Genomic DNA, 17,980 nt, shown 5'->3' on the forward strand with positions numbered 1-17,980 from the left:
CCCCATGCTGTATACTATATCCCCATGACTTATATGTTTTATACCTGGAACTTTGGACCACTTAATCCCCTTGCCTTTTCCCTCCTTTTAAAATATTTCAATTACACTTGATATTCAATATTATTTTATATTAACTTCAGGTATACAGCATAGTGGTCATATATTTATATAATTTAAGAAGTGAAGAAGTGATCCCCCTGACTAGTCTAGTGCCCACCTGGCATTATATATAGTTATTATCTTACTATTGACTATATTCCCTATGCTTTACTTTACATCCCCATGACTATTTTAGAACTACCAATTTGTACTTCTTAATCCCTTCATCTTGTATACCCTATCCCCCAACCCCCCACCCACCTATCACTCTGATAAATCTAGTACCATCTGACAGCATACATAGTTATATAATAGTCTTGAGTAAAATCATTATGCTGTACCCTACATCCCCATGAGTACTTTGTAACAACCCTTCTTAATTGTACTTCTTAATCCCTCCTCCTTTTTCACCCACTACCTCAACCCCCACTCCAATCTGGCAACCATCAAAATATTCTCTGTTTTGTTTATTTTGTCCTTTAGATTCCACATATAAGCAAAGTCACATTGCATCTGTCTTTCACTGCCTGACATATTCCACTCAACACAATACCTTCTAGGTCCATCCATGCCACCGCAGATGGCAAGAACCCATTCCCTTCCTTGGCTGAGTAATATTCCACTGTATATATGCTACCACTTCTTTATCCATTTTTGTATCAACAGACTCCCAGGCTGCCTCTGCATCTTGGCCGTTGTAAATAGTGCTGCAACGAACATATCGGTGCACATGTCCCCTTGAAGAAGCATTTTGTGTTTCTTGAGATAAATTCCCAGAAGTGTGATTATTGGGTCCTTCTTTGTCTCTCATTATAGTCTTTGTCTGGTGTAAGTATTGCTACTCCAGATTTTCTTTGTTTTATTTGTTTCCATTTTCATGAAATAACTTTTTCCATCCCTTTAATTTCAGTCTCTGTGTATCTTTCAATTGAAGAGAGTCTCTTCTAGGCAGCATATGAAAGGGTTTCATTTTCTTTTCCATTCAGCCACCCTGTATTTTCTATTGGAGCAATCAATCCACTTATATTGAAAGCGATTGTTGATAGATAGGTAGTTTGGCCATGTCCACAGCATACAGGCTGCTATGCAGGGGCTTACCATGCTGGGTAGGATTCTGGTGCCCATTGAGACCACCCTTTGGGTGTACCATTGTGGGGCTAATTAGGTTGTGCTCTGCTGTGGGCTGTGGTCTGAAGCCAACCTCCAAGTACACTGCTTTTGGGACCCTCTTAGGAGCGGCTCTGGTGGAGGCCCACCTTACCCGTTGCTTGTGACCAGCCAGTGACTGTTGGTTAGGAGCTACAAAGGGATCTGTGGTTGTTCGCTGCCTGTGCTGTACCTGGAGGTGCGTGGGAGAGGCCACGCTGCAAACTGAGGATGGCTGCCACCAGTACTGGGCCTGGGGTAGCTCCGCAAAAAGCCAGGATGACCAAAGTCCTGCTGCCACCTGTCAGCTCTATTAGTTCTTGATAAAGCCTCCTGTGGTACACAAGTTGGGTGAAGTAAGGTCTCAGGTAGTCACTAGAGTGGAAAAAGTTGTGGTCTACAAGTTAATGTAGTCTCTGGTTTGGTGCCAGTGCTGAACCTAGAGCTACAAAGCAAAAGTCCCAGAGTACAGTGAGGCCAGCGGCTGCCTGCCTGGGTCCGCTGGACTCTGATGGTTTTTCAAAAAATAGTGCAATGTGGGCAGGGCTGCCTACTCTCCAAGAAGTGTCTCTGGTATTGTGTGAGTTGGGTGGGGAGGTGTGTCAGGGAGTTAGCAGGGTGGAGCATTTGGATCTCACCAGGCCAGTTAGATTCAGATGTGGCCTGTGGAGGAGGGCTCAACACAGGAAAGTTGGTGCCTACCTGCAGGCGGCATGGGAGAAAGACCCCACACAGGGAAAATTGTGACTGTACTGCAGCACTTGCACCAATGCTCCCAAGTTACTGTCCTTCCGCCAGAGCCCAAGATGGGTGCCTGTGAGTGAGAAAGCCTGTGTGCAGGCTGTTTAAGAGGTCGTCTGGGTTTCCCACAGCCTTCTGTCCCATGTGGATGGTCAAAATTGCCTCTGTTTTTCACAGCCAGATGTTGTGGGGTTTCCTCTTTCCAGTACCAGTACTCTTGTCTTGGAAGGCCAGTATGGGGCTCCAGTTTCTGGCTCCTCAGGGGGTAACCTCCATGGCTGAGATATCCCTCCTGGTTCTCAACTGTCACACAGAGGTTTGGGGCCAGCTCATTCTGTGTCTCCACGCTTCCTACAAACCTCAATGTGGCTTCCTCTTTATATCTTTAGTTGTAAAACTTATGTTCAGCCAGACTTCAGATGGTTCTCCAGGTTGATCTATAATTTAGATATAATTATAATATGTTCATGGAAGGAAGCAAGCACAGTGTTTATCTACTCCACCATTTTGGGTCTTCTCCCAACGTTTTATTAATATGAAATAATAAAATTCTTTTCAGTGTACAGGTTATGAAAAAGTGATAAATTTTAGTCTTCTGTTCTAGCATTTGCCATCCCATAGGTGGTTTGTGGGGATGGTGAAAGCCTGGGCACTGAGGCACAGATGTGCCCTCATTCTGCAAAGGGGAAGAGATGGTCATTGTTTGAGTATATACAAGGAGCAATTTAGTCTGATTTGCGTCTGTAATACATATTTCTTTCCATCTTTTCTGTTTGCTATCAGAAATGTTCTAGCTCATTTTGGTATGTCATGTGCAGCAAACTTGGCATAGGGTGAGCTATGTAAAGACTTTTAATTCAATTACTGGCAAAAGATATGAGTTTTTATTTCCATCTTACCCTTAGATAGAATATAAACTGAGGAATTCAAAATGCAGAAGCAACAAAATATCCCATTTTAAGTATATAAAAGAATTGTTTCAAGGGGAAGAGCAAATTTCCTTAGGTTTCTCGCTCAATTAAGAACAAAAGGATGAGAAATTGAAGAGTAGACTTATTTTTTGGACCTGACTTTCATCACCAGTGGGAGAAAAGTGGCCTCCTTGGCCTAAACCCTAGATCATAATCTAAGAGTAGGTTTCTACCTGTGCATGAACCTGACCTTGGTGCAAATAGGCCCTTTTGTATAATCTCTCAACCTCTTGGCCCCTACATTTCTGCTGGAATTATACCTCTGGGTCATACTCATGAAGGAATTATATATTGTTGGGTGTTTCCTAGACCAATATACATTCTAAAACTATTCTCTGGCTCCTCAAGGGCTTTGTTGAAAAACATTTCTGATGTTCCATGGGTGCATTTCAGTGGACAAAAATCAGAACTCTTTCCTCACCATACTTATTCTTCCCTTCCTCATTCAACCACTTCTGCCCATTGTGGCAGTTTTTGTGAAATGCTCAGTTCCCCAACCACTCAGCTATTCCATAAGCACAAAATAACTGTGCTCTCCAGAAGTAATCAGCAGGCTTATTAAGACTCACCTACAATTGAAAGCACCATGTTGTTTGTTAATTTGCATTGCAACTAGGAAACTGTTGGCTTTAACCATCCACTCTAATAACATGAGTAACTTGTGACGCCTGGAGGAGCCTGCCCTGTTGGTGTGCTAATCACACAACACTGAGCTAACAAAACAACCCGTACTCCTCATTTTCGGAATTTATCATTTCCCCAAAAATATATTTTCCTTCAAACATTTGCAGAAGATGTCTGCCCCCTTGACAAATTCTGTTTTCCCTTTGCCCAAGGTGATTTATGAGAATTTGTGCAGTTTCTTGTATTTTGCTTATTTTCTGTGGGTGGCATTGATGCCTGTTAAATTTGCAGATATCTTATCTTCAGAGTTAAGAAAATGAACTTTTGGGCTTACTTTGGGGAGAAATGGACTACTTAAGTAAAAGCATTAACAGAAAGATGGAAATCATTTTAATTCCCTTATTTCAAGTATTCCTTGTCATAATTTAAGACCCCAGGTGTGAGCCTTGCTCTGCTCCCCATTGTGAAACTGATTAGGAGTTATGCAAAGTTAACAGTCGAGGTTGCAGAAGTTGTTCTTATGATTTTCCAGTTTAAAATGCTACTTAGCAGTAAACTGGTTTCATAAACAGATCATATATATATATATATATATATATATATATATATATATATATATAATTTCCTAATAAAACATACAAATGGAGACAGATATCACCAAAAAAAAATCAAAACTTAAAGTGGAAAAGGTGTGTCCAGATGGGGTCTAAACAATTCTGATCAGCTAACTATCTGGAATCTTTTATAATATTCAGAGAATTTGTGTTTGGTCTAAACAAAATATTAGTTACCAATCAATTTGGCTTTGCTTTAATCTCAGTAGCCTTTTTCCTGCCTGAGATAGCCTTGACTTTTTAAAAATGCCTCTGAACAGACTATTGACATCTCACTGCTTTTCAATCAGATTTTTCTAGACCAATTAATTAGCAAAGCATTTATCATATTAGCATCCATATGGGAATTTCATGCTGGACTCTGACTCTGGGAGACAAATCAGGGAGGAAATAGTGACCTTCACATTCTTTGAGAGGAGCAATTAATTTAAAGAATGCAAATAACACTGTGCCATCATATGTATAAAAAATTTAACTGAATTATGTGGGATAAATTCATCCACTTGTTTAATATAGTCGTTCATTTGACAAATACTTATTGAGTTCTTACTATGTACCAGCCATATCAAGCTCCTGAAATACAGTTATGAACAAAGCAGCCATAGTTAGTGCCTCAATGAATCATTCATTTTATGAAAGTTCATTAAAGTATGAGCTAAAGAAATGAGAAGAGCTTTCTTGAAGAAGTTGGGGCATATGTTGAGTATTGAGAAATGAGTATTTTTAATGGCTTAAATTGTGTCTACCCCCCAAAAAAATATATATGAATATATTGAAGTCCTAAGACCCTGCTACCTGTGAATGTGACCTTATTGGAATAGGATCTTTGCACATGTAATCAAGTTGAGAGGAGATCATACTGAATTAGGTTGGTCCAAATCCAACAGGACTGGTGTCCGTAAAAGAAGAGGGGAAGAGACAGACAGACACAGGAAAAAATCATCATGTGGAGACATATGCAGAAATTGGAGTTATGTATCTCCAAGTCAAGGAATGCCAAGACTGCTGGTAGCACCAGAAGCTAAGAGAAAGGCATGGATCAGATTCTCCTCTACATCCTCAGAGTGAGCATGGTCCTGCCAACACCTTGATTTCAGACTTCTAGCCTCCAGAACTGAGAGAGAATACATTTCTGTTATTTTAAGCCACGTGGTTTGATGGTTTTTTGTTTTTTTTAAATGACAGCCCTAGGACACTAATAGAGGAAACACAGATAGGGCTGTGAGAATGGAAGGATCAACAACAAAACAGAAACAGCAAGTGGTGAAAGAAATAAGACTGTTCAAATGATAGGTTCAATTCAAGTGGGCAATATATTCAGAAACTATTGGCATTCAGGTTATGGAAGTGATTGAATAAGACATGAAGAAACTTAGACCCAGACAATAGAAAATCGTTGAGAAAAAGAGGTATGATAAAGGAACATTGATCTAACAGCAGTACACAAGCCCGCTGACTCTTAAGTAATCTAGTCATTCTGGCAAACTCCTGGACAACATCCACCAGTCTAATGAGATAGAAGAGTAAGCCACTGAGGACGTGAAGAGGATGAAATGGAAAAAAAGAGGATGTTCCTTCTAATTGTGATAATGAATGATTTCATGCAACCTGTGAATTTAACAGTTTGTACTATATTTTTAAATTTTAACTGTGATATTGAGAATTTCTATGTCAGTGGGCAGGTGATACTTTAAACCTCAGACTTCAGTTGGCCAAAATAAGGAAAAAAAGAACTAACTAACTAGTAGGCTAATCTGAAGATTTCACAATGAAATATATTGCAACTTTCTTCTCTGTTAAGCACCATGCATGTGGTAAGTGATTGCATTGCACATTTCCCTTTTAGAACCCACACAGTTGAAACAATTAGTAGGTTTTCCTTTTGTAACTTGTGATCCATTTTATTTATTTATTTATTTTTTGCACCTAAGTAGATCTGGTAATATTCTTTTCTTGAAAAATTACTATAAAAAATGCTTACAATTCCCTATTTTCTCCATGTCTCCTTATTCCTGTATGTACATCCATTTTCCCAATTACTGGATATAAAATTCAAATCCCATTAGGTTTCACTTCGACCTGTTCATTAGCACAATATGAAACCTCAGATTTCAGGACAGAAGTACAATCTGGTGTATATGGTACAGGCTCTTTTGAGTTTTTGTTGAGTCTTGCTGAAATTTGAACCATGCTTGAGAAAAAGTGTGCTCAGTATTCTGGTGGGTAAAAGCAATCGGAATAAAAACATCTCATGGGGGGGATGCCTGCTGAGAAATTCTCCTTTCCCACAGAATGCAGGGCATTGTGTGTTCTGTCGTACTTGCATTCTAAAATATTAATAGCCAACTCTTCCTTACTAGGACTTAAATAGGAAACAAAAGCAAAAACCTAGCACATATGATAGTATTGGTGTGTAAGGATTGTAAAAAACTATTTTATGTAAGACATATATGTTATATACTTGTATATATATATATATATATATATATATATATATATATGCGTGTATATGTGTGTGTGTGTATATATATATATATATATATATATATATATATATATACAAGCACACACACATATATAATCTAACATGAATCTTACATGAAACATGATTTATTTTAGATGACAGAAATGATGCTGAGTCTTATTGATATGTATCCATAGCTTTGAATGTTTGTCCACAGTGTATGTTCAAGCAATACTGAGGTTCAACCATCAGTTCCCTGTGAATAGATTTAGACAAATCTCCATTGTTCATGGAAATTAAACAGACTCCAGCCACTCTGCAGAAAATGTCTGCCAGAAATCAGGTCCATATTATTGAATGTATTGTACTATAAACATGGATGGCCCCAAATGAGGCAACTGTCAGTTTAAAAACCAGACCTGGACAGCTATGCCCGTCCCCTGTGTGTGAATGAATGGGAAGTGGAGCAGTTTGCACGATGTAATTTTTTGGCTGCTTTGAAGATCAGCTTCTGTGGCCTTGATTCTTGGAGACTGTTGTGGTGATACATTGAGAAAAAGAAATCTAAGACTTTTTAAAAGTAATTTTCTCTCAAATAGTGTTTTGTGCCTCCATGTACAAGAAAATATTAGGCATGGTTGTGTTTAAACATAATTTGTAATGAGTCAGTTGATTCTAATTTGGAGTGGGTCTCTAAACTAGACATATAGTAACATGTTAATAGAAATATTCCTGGCAGCCACCCATCACAATATATGCAGTTGATTTACATGAACATGTGCAGCCAGTTTTTACGAGGTTATCGTGTGGAGTGAAGGCATTGCACAGGCGCCATCTTACTTAATCACCAAGCAGCCCCAGGAAACATGTTGCCTCACTTGATGCCGGAGAGAACAATGGGAGAGACGGTTAAGTTGCACACGATCATGCACAGCAAACAGCTCTGCTTGCCTTCAAAGTCAGACTCAACTATCTCTCTCTGTGTCAACGGAAAATGCTCCATGGAGCCCATTAAAATGCAGCATAGCAATGCCAAATGTACCATAACATCACTTCACTGCTAATTTTAACATACAAAACTTAATGAAGAGGTCAAAAACACTGATGAGAAATGCCATATAACGAGTATTTGTTATAGTCCCTGCTGGGTATGTATTACCTCATTTAATCTCCCTACCACCCCTCAAGGTAGACACTAACAGTTTTCCTTTATGAATGGATTAACTAAGGATTGTTGAGGTGAAGTGGCTTGCCTTAAGTCACATGTCTAGCAAGATGTAGAGCCAATACCTGACTCCTATGAATCATAGTGCCTCCCACAAAGAAGAAACCTGTTCAGAACCAGTCAAATTTGAGGTCACACCTCTGGGAATCATATGGTCTACTCAGCTGCTCAGACTCTCACCTGGTTGCTCCTTACCTACTATGCATTTTCATTCCAACTGGCAGCAAATGAGTAGACAATTAGTGGAGCAGATAGGAGAAAGGGTAATAGTGTAGCAATCTGCTGTGGGGTCCCACTGACTCTAGGAGAAACTAATTGTGATTGGCTGATTGTGAGGGATATGCATAAATGTGTTGCCGGTGGAGAGCATTTCGTATAGATGTAAGAGGCCTTCAAAATTAAATAGTCTCTAAAATACATTCGTCGGTTTTTCAAGCATGGTACAAAATCAATGCTCTGAATTTTGACCTTTCATAGAAAAAAAGGGTACAAGTTATCAAGTTTAATAGGTACTGTTTAAATTTCTAGGAAGTTTGTTATTTTTAAAACACTTATATCCAAATGATATTTTTTAATTTAAATTCTGTCTCATAAATGTTTCAGTATAAGTTCTCTGGAAAAAAAATTAAACGGGATATCTCTTTCCTTGGTAACAATAGATAAATATGGTATTCTTACTCCTTTGTTTTGCAAAACATCATGTTTTAGAATATTTTTATTTCCTGAATGCACACAAACATAAACACACACACACACACACACACACACACACACGAGAGGATCAATACAAATGTAAAAATTTTTCCCTTCAGTGCATTTATATTCCTTGTTGTATACTCCAGTTCTCGGTAGATCACTACCCCCATTGTCTAGAAGAAATATTTTTCCCTTTTTTTCCTCTGAATATTACATTTATACGTGCTTATGGTAGAAGTTTTGGAAAGTATAGAAAACATTTGAAAGTATAGAAAAGCAAAAGCATAAGAAAAATAAGTTATAAATGAACCAAATAAATGTATTCATTATTTGCATTTTAGAATATGTCACTGTAAATTAAAATATAAGCTTACCAAAATTGACAGTTTTTCTCCCTGGCCGAGTTCTAGACTGCGACTACACTAAACCAAACTAAACCACTTACAGTACAGTGCACTGACCAGTTTCATTCTGCCTTCTCAAATGACATCTTCTCTCTCTTTCTTCCCTGGTGGCACTTAAATTTGTCTTTGTAATGTTAGTTAATGGTAATGCTGATGTTGAAAACATAAACTGAAGGAAATAGTGAACCTAACTTTCATTTGATTTATACCTTATGACTATGAATTCTATATGGGGTAAAGGAAAAGAAAACAAAACAAAACACTTTTACTGGAATCTGAAAAGCAAGAATGATATTTTGCTATTTTTCTGTGTTTATGTTACTTCCCAAAATCTAGACTGAGAATTTATTTAGTTAGACATCCAGGTGTGAGAGTTACCATTTGAATGGGAAAGTTACATATCTAAATAATGAACCTTTTCAGATTTCATTTCACTGTTTTGCCATTAAGTAGACAAAGCGAGAGAGCAAATCAATGTTTCATTTATAATTCAAATCTCCTAGTCTAGTCTTTGGATACATTTTCCACAATACTGAACTGGTTTCTCAATGAGAAACTGAAAAAGAGAGTCATCCCACTCTACAAGAAAGCTACGCTTAGAATGTTCTCTGGCATTAATTGTCCTGGAGAACATGACACCTTCTGGAATATAAACTCATTTTGCAGTGAGAGTAAAAGAAGCCTGAAGAGGTTAGGTGATTTTCCAATAAACATGCAGGGTCGGCACCTGTTCAATGGAATAATTTATAATTTGGTGGTGCTAGAGAGCTCAACATAGATTCAGAGAAAAATTTGAGTGGAGTTTAAATAAATTGAAGAAAACTTTGGGTAGGTTACTTTAGTTTCAATAGATGTCTGAAAATGTTTGCTACATAAAAAATATGACAGGTTTCTGTTAATTGTAGGAACATTCTATTTCTAGAGTCTTTGCCCAGCAATGTGCTGGTAAATGCTTTACAGGCTCTTTAGAAAAAGAAAATTTCGGCAAGTGTATGTTTTATGATGTTTTTAAGTTTAGTCTGCATTATTATCATTTTCTCTATTGCTTTCTTAAATCCAGCCAATCAAAACAATAAATCAAGCCCTGATTTGTAGCATATGTGGATTTTCATGATATATATACTACCATCGTGACTGATTTCAAGCTACCAAGTCACTCAATGCAAAGTTGAAAAGAGATATTAACATCATTATAAAGTATTACAATATTAGATATAACAGACCTAAGTAACTTCAAGATAGAAATAATAGTAAAATAATTAGGAAGTGATGAGTTTTAAGTATGTTACTTTTATTCTTAATATGATTTGTGAGTTCATATAATCTAATGTTTAAAAAATGACTGTGCTTAACAACTGTCTCAGAAACTTCCTATAGTTTTAATAATTGGGTTTCGTTATCATGTATGTAACAGCTTTAGTCTCACTGCCTATGTCTTTGGAGGAAAGAGAATATGAAAAAAATTACACAATGCATTATGTATCATATGTTATATACATCATATTCAGCATTAGTGAGACATACATGTTACATGTATACTTTTAGAATTATGTCTCTATAACAGTGCTTCTCAAGCTTAAATGTGCATATAAATCACTGAGGATTTGCTAAAATGCAGATTCTAGGTCTCAGAGTCTGTGTTTCTAAGATACGAGCTGATTACAAAATATGAAGGTTTAAATTAAAAATAATTTATTACAGGAAAAGACAGATTGCCATTAATCCCCCTCAAAATACTCCCCCTCTCTTTAAACTCACTTATCCCATCATTCTTGCCATTTTCTGAAGCAGTTCTGGAAGTCCTCTTTCATGAGTGTCTTTACTTCATCTTCTATCATGATAATGATCAGTATAACACATTGCTTCTGGTGTGGCAATTTCTGTCAAATAAAACATTACAGTGTGTCCCAATCCACCTTATCCACCACATCTGGCACCGTGCAACTTTTGGCTCCTCCCCAAAGTCAAAATAACCGTGAAAGGTAAACGTTTTGAACTGATTCAGGACAGTGAGACAGCCACGACAGTGCCATTAAAGACACTCATGAAAGAGGACTTCCAGACCTGTATTACTGGTGCTCTGGTCCATGGACCATATTTTGAATAACAAAGCCCAAGACTAATTTCCTTAGCGCTCTATTATGTAAAAGAGCCCTTTTATTTTTATATAGAGAAATATAGATAGGTATTATGTGTGTATGTAATATGAAACAGATCTCTCCATCTGCTCAAAATAGAACAGTAAATAATTCTGCAGAGAAAACAGAGAGAAAATGGGAATTGGAAGAGTTAAGGGTGGCCTAGTGGAGAGGGAGGAACTGCCACTGAGGACAAGTAGGATACAAAAATTCAGGACAAATTTAGAAAATCAAATTTAAAGGCCTGAAGTCAATGCTTATCAATCCTGGTATTAAAAAAAAAAAAAAAAGTTTTAAGAAACCCCAAATCACTTCAAACTCTATGAGATATTAAGACATAGGGATAATATGGAAAACTGGAATTTCAGCCATGGACATTTGAAATTAATCCTGTAAGCATACATAGGAACATAAGTCATTTATATATACACAAAGTTTAGTCTGGTGCTATCCAAATTGGAGACAAAGAAAATTTGGTACAGGGGGGTTGTCTATCTCAAGCTAAGAGTCAGTGGGAATTGCCTGTGTCAGGGGCTGGGAGAATCCAGAAAGAATTGTAGACTTGGATATGGAGGAAAAAGATGCTGAGATGCTAACCCAGTGTGATGAGAGCACAATACTGCAGCTGATTAAATATGAGTCTTGGGTAGAGAAGAAGCCAGTCTTTTATCTCTTTTCTTTGTTACAAGTTCATGGTCAGAAACCTTCTAAGCTCATGAGAAATTTCATACATCCTATCTTTTGCCTTTGACTGCAAGATACATTTGCTAGAACCAAACCGAACAATATGTTACAGCTTTAGCCTTGAGGTGGGGAATATTTATTTCCAATAATTTCATTGTTTATATTGCTTTTATTCATAGTGATTTAGCCTTAAGTCTTTTTCAGGAGTAATCTGGGTATAAAAGTAGGTGTAATAAATTTTCATGAAAAACAATTGTCCTAAGAGCTGGCTTAGGAAGGGAAAGCAAGAGTAATTACGGAAAAAGGCAACCAAGAATCTTATTGGAAGGTGGAGGAAAAGAATACATTTTAAACCCTGATATAGAAGATATTTTTAAGGTTTTTTTTTTCAAACACTATTATAGGACATTTCAAAATACCTATTTTACCATTATATTAATACAACAACAGGGACCAGAAATGGTGGGAGGATGGAAGATGACTTTTCATGGACATATCACAAGTATTTAAATAGAAAAAGAGTAAAGAACTTTGACTTGTTGAATTTAAGATGCCATCAGGGAGTCCAATCATAGTAAAGAAATTAGAGATCTGGCATTAGGGTGTCAATATGTTTGAAAATTATGATAGCAGATCTGACTGTATATTGAGGGAGAGAAATGTCTTCATAGGTTTCTCAGGGAACAATCTATGGGTGGGGGCCAAAGGAGAAAAACATAAGAAAAGATGGAAGAATTAATGGGGCGTGTGTTGAGGAAAGAGTGAAGCTCCCAGCAGTAGAATTTCTCATTATCCTCCAGCCAAAAGAGGAATTCAGTTAAATAAATCCACCGTCATCAAATCCATCCCTTTGAATTCAGTATAATTTGTAGGGGAATTTTTCATTCTTCCAAAATCAAGTCATTCTTAATTTAAAATACAAGTTGTCCTAAATTAATATTCTACCTCAGTGCATTAGAGTATACCAATGTGATCTACTTATTAAGTGAATCTCAGAGAGAACACTTAAGGAAAAAATCCAGACAATTTGAACCGCCCTTAATGACCCTTTGGGATAGTTAAAAGCCATTGTTCAATATGCATATCAAAAGTCCCTGAATAACACAGCATGGCATACCAAAGCTTCAACTTTCCATGGGTTCTGGTAGTCCAGCCAAAATAATAATGTCTAACAGCTTTTTTGGATCTGTTACAATGCATCATGAAAACATTTAGAATTCAAAATGACATTCTTTTCTTTTTTTTAATCCACCAGCAATGACCAATGTTCTTTTGCTTTGCAGTCACCTTATGGATCTTGTAGTATGATCAGCATTTCTTTAAGGGCAAACTTCAGAAGATTCACAGGTTAAATTTAGCTAGGTTGTTAGGATATGAAAAACATCTCAAATTTTCAGAATATGTAATGGAATTTCGTCAAATTTTCTCCAAAGTAATTTCCTTCCCCCAGTCCTGTTTTCTACAAAGTATCACTCTTAAGGCAAACCTTTATTTCATCTCTCTGTATCTCTCTTCAATTTCCAACTACTCCCAAAGGTGAATCTATACTAAGAAATTCTAGCTCTTTACCTGTCTACTGACAGTGTCGGACTTCACCTGCCAAGCAACCTTGGCAAAACTTGAAGCAATCAAAATATGTATTACTTTCTCAGGAAATCCATATTGCTATGAAGATGTAATTTCCTAACTTAGGAAATCATTTCTGAGAGTCAGAGACACTTTCATGTTTTAGAAAATTATTTTCTAAAAGATATGTCCTTGTTAAAACTATTTTTATTCAACAGACATTATTGAATGTCTGTTATGTAACAATGGTAATTATTGGGAAGAGTGAGTGCAAATAAATTCTGGAAATTAAGGAAATATAATATCTTCCCTCTGAGATACATAAATGTACAATAGGGTCGATAGGTATGTATATGAAAATTATAATACAAAACAAAATGTACTGTTAAAACTTGGAGGCATAGTGGGAACACGGAGAATGGAAAGGTGGAGGCCAACTGGGTGGGTTTAAGGAATATTTCTTAGATCAAACACCTTTTGAACTAGCCCTTAACGACATGTATATTTTCAGTAGGATGAGTACACTTCATTTAAGGTGGACTTGAAGGGGAAAAGAAATAGTGTGAGTGTGAGGGAGTACTGAGGTACAAGAATGAAGGTTTTGTAGACGCACAATTGGTATGTATGGTTGTTGCATAGGTTATATTGTGAGGCTATGCATGGCAAAGTGACAGAGGAAATATCAAGGTGTATCCTGAACGCAAACCTACAAAAAATGGTGAAATACATCCACTAGAAGATATTTAAGCAGGGGGGTTACATGCACAGGAACGTGTTTGAGATGACTTCAAACTTGTTTGGTATGATTCGAAGAATGAAAAGACAATGTGGTTTTCTTTCTTCTATAGTTTATTGATTCTTTTCCAATTAAAAAATGTTTAAAAGAAGAGTTGCTAGAATTTAGCTCAATAACATGGTCCAGGTAGTATTAAGTTTCAGCATTAACAACTTAAGTTTAGAATAAACAACCCACCTGCTTACTTACAACTCCTATGATGTAAGGACTTATAATTCAACAAGAGGCTCCAAAAGTATATATATAGATATAGATACAGATACAGATATATATATATATATATATATATATATATATATATATATATATATATCTTTTTTTTTAAGTTGACATCTCTTTGACATTTAAATGCAGATAAGAATCATTCTTAATTTACGTACCATGAAATCAAAGGGAGAAATCAGGGGAAAATCAGATGATGGCTATATTGATCTCTAATTTTTAAGAATGCCTTTTTCTTTAAGAATGCCTTTTCTTCAAAAATATTTGTCAATTCAAACGATTATCTTATATAATTAATCTTCCTTCAAGATGCAATCAGGTTACCCATGTACCTCTTGTAACTTTGTTTTTATCAACGGTTAAACTCTCTTCACTAAATTGGCAAATTACAATTATTGCATTTTTCTCCAATTTATTGTCAGTTCATCTAATGACCACTATTCATTAGCAAATACTTTAGCATGAAAATCCTGTCGTAAGCCTAGTGAAATTAATACATTTTGTTGCATTTATGATTTTGTTCTAAACTTCAGTGTTAATTTATTTTTAAAGTTTGTTGGGGTGACAATTGTTAGTAAAATTATATAGATTTCAGGTGTACAATTCTGTATTACATCATCCATAAATCCCATTGTGTGTTCACCACCCAGAGTCAGTTCTCCTTCCATCACCATATATTTGATCCCCCTTACCCTCCTCTCCCACCCCACCCCCATGCCCCTTACCCTCTGGTAACCACTAAACTATTGTCTGTGTCTATGAGTTTTTGTTTCTCATTTGTTTGTCTTGTTCTTTTGTTGTTTTTGGTTTATATACCACATACCAGTGAAACCATATGGTTCTCTGCTTTTTCTGTCTGACTCATTTCGCTTAGCATTATAATCTCAAGATCCATCCATCTTGTCACAAATGGTCTTATTTCATCTTTTCTTACTGCCAAATAGTATTCCATTGTGTATATATACCACAACTTCTTCATCCATTCATCTATCGAAGGACATTTTGGTTGTTTCCATGTCTTGGCCACCGTAAATAAAGCTGCAATGAACATTGGAACACACGTGTCTTTATGTATAAATGTTTTTAGATTTTTTTGGGTAGATACCCAGGAGAGGGATTGCTGGGTCATACAATATTTCTATTCATAATTTTTTGAGGAACCTCCACACTGCCTTCCATAGCGGCTGCACCAGTCTGCATTCCCACCAACAGTGTATGAGGGTTCCTTTTTCTTTTTACTCCACAGCCTCTCCAACACTTGTTACTATTTGTCTTGTTGATGCAGTGCTAATTTTTAAATGCAAACTTTGTGATATCCCAATACATAATTGAATTGGTTAAGAATAAAAACATGGAAAACAAAGCTTAGGGCAAGTTTCTAATTTATTAATTTTCAACCTCATCTGACTGACTTAAATTAATAGTGTTTACTTGTGAAACACCTCCCCCCATTAAGCAATGATATAAAGCAGTATTTCTCAATTTTTTAAAAAAACATCACTAAATATTACATATAGGAAACCAAATATAAAAATAGATAAAGTCTATTATCTATTTTTAGGTAGTTCAGAGTGGGCCTTTGGGAATCAAGCACCCACTCTCTTAGACATTCATTTTTATTTCCTCAATAAACAGTTTTGATTTCTAGTTTGGCCAAACATTGTGCTAAGTGCTAGAGATAAGAATGAGGCAAACAAAGAACCCCTGCAATTTGTAATCTAGTTGTCAGAGAGAGATTTCAAAATAATAAGAGCAAATATGCACACACATAAACATACAATGGTTACTGTAGCCATTGACAAAAAGCAATGATACATAGAATTATGAGAGGGTGTAATCAGAGTAAAATTAAAGAAAGTAACAGTGTGCAAAAATCCTTCACCTTTATATGGACCATATAATGATAATTCCTATTCCTATTCCCATTCCTATAGTGTTCCATCCCCTTGAAAAGTAATGCTGGTAGTGACCTACTAAATTGATTATGAAACCTTTTACATGTCTCTATCTACAATCTGACAGAAACAGAGATCCATGAAAGATTTTTTTCATTACAAAAGCATATTTCTGTCTGCTTTTGCATGTAACAGTTTGGGGCAGTTTTATTGGGCTGCCGTTAAAGGATTTATGTGTGTATGGTGAGTGTGGTCTGAGAAAGGAAAGGATGGCAAACAACTACCTGCCAGCTCATTGTACAGTACTCATCCTCACTGCTTGCTGACTCGTGTTCTATCCACCATGGCCTTTGCTGTTGCCATTATGTGTCATGTCAACTATAAGACTGTTTAATATCTGTTTCCTGCGTCACTATGTCAGCAATAGTTTAAGGGAATAGTGAAGGAAAACACAGCTCCTAGTGATGGATACATGAGTCATTTCAAGGAAAAGAAGCTGTGGAGTTACCTGAATTCTTCAAGAAGGCACCTGTACACCCTTTCCTCACTCCCTCTTTACTCGACTTTCCGGGATGTTGTTTCGCACACTTGCTGCTTCATTCACCACCACCATGCCTGTTCTCCCCGTTGCTGCCTCTCTCCCCCCCTTCTAGGATCATCAGTTCTTTAAAACTCAAGTTCCCTCCTCCACGTCTCTTAGCTGGAATCCCTACGGTGGCTCTTATCCCCAGGCAGCCCTGCCCCAGAGAGCAAATGACTTAGGTAAACAAATGTGCAGTCTTGCTGCAAAAGGAAAGAACAATAGGGTGAGAGAGAAATGGATGAAATGGTGTGTGGCAGAAGGAAGAAGCCTGTGGACTCATTATTTCAGGGATTCTATGGATTGTTCAGGACTTCTTCTGACAGCTGGTAAATATTTCATCTTTTTATTGGGAAGAAATTGGCTTCTGTTTCCTAACAAATGCGCACCTGTGTGAGTTTTCTACATTGGCAATTTACACGTAGCTGACGAGCATTGTGAAAATCTGTCATTTACTTTTAATTGTTTAATAATTAAGTGAATCCATTAGTATCCCCTATCCCTGCCCTTGTTTGTGTAGAGACTTTAAAAAAGAAATGTGTTGGTTTTATGCTTAGTTCCAGAGCTGTTTATGGAACTGGTAAACACTGATGGGGAAACACTGGTCAAAATACGTCCTTTATAATTATTTGTAATTTTGACAAGAGCCACTCATAGAAAGGGTATGAGGTATACACATACACAGAGACACATACACACACTATTTAAAATAATAAATAAGAGTAACAGTGTACCTAAGAAGAAATTGCCTCTACATGTGTAACTTAGTGCTCAAAATATTTGTTCATTTTAAGTTTACATGGAGAATTAAAATCATTTTATGTTTGAGTCCCTAAAAGCTTTATATGGGAATAATTTGATAACATAATTGCTAAATGAGGAAAATTGTTATAGCCATTTCTCTGTTTTATGCACACAAATAGAACTCTCTAGAACAGTGTACTTGAAATTGTTTCCAATGGTATCAAGTAGTAAACTCTTTTGTTTTAAGGACAGACAAACTATAAATACATGTAAGGAATTAAGTTTCAAATTTTTATATAAATATATTTTTAAGTAAATGTGGTTTTTAAAATCAAAAGACTTAATATAAGACCAGGTATTATTATATTATA

At 36.5% G+C, this 17,980-nt stretch overlaps 1 protein-coding gene across 2 annotated transcripts in view; it reads left to right on the forward strand.

Annotated features, from left to right (window-relative positions):
- Positions 1-17,980, forward strand: part of NYAP2 (neuronal tyrosine-phosphorylated phosphoinositide-3-kinase adaptor 2) — a 242,919-nt gene that overhangs the window by 59,939 nt on the left and 165,000 nt on the right. The window contains exon 1 of one of the 2 annotated variants that reach the window (XM_074314124.1): positions 17,077-17,194. The exons of the other annotated variant lie outside the window; for it this stretch is intronic. Within the exon in view, the coding sequence (XP_074170225.1) occupies positions 17,103-17,194 (92 nt within the window). The 5' untranslated portion in view covers positions 17,077-17,102. Of the gene's footprint in view, positions 1-17,076; positions 17,195-17,980 lie in introns of those variants that run through there. 2 annotated transcript variants of the gene reach the window in all.

The sequence above is a fragment of the Rhinolophus sinicus genome, linkage group LG01 (genome assembly GCF_036562045.2).
Source record: "Rhinolophus sinicus isolate RSC01 linkage group LG01, ASM3656204v1, whole genome shotgun sequence".
Lineage (NCBI taxonomy): Eukaryota > Metazoa > Chordata > Mammalia > Chiroptera > Rhinolophidae > Rhinolophus > Rhinolophus sinicus.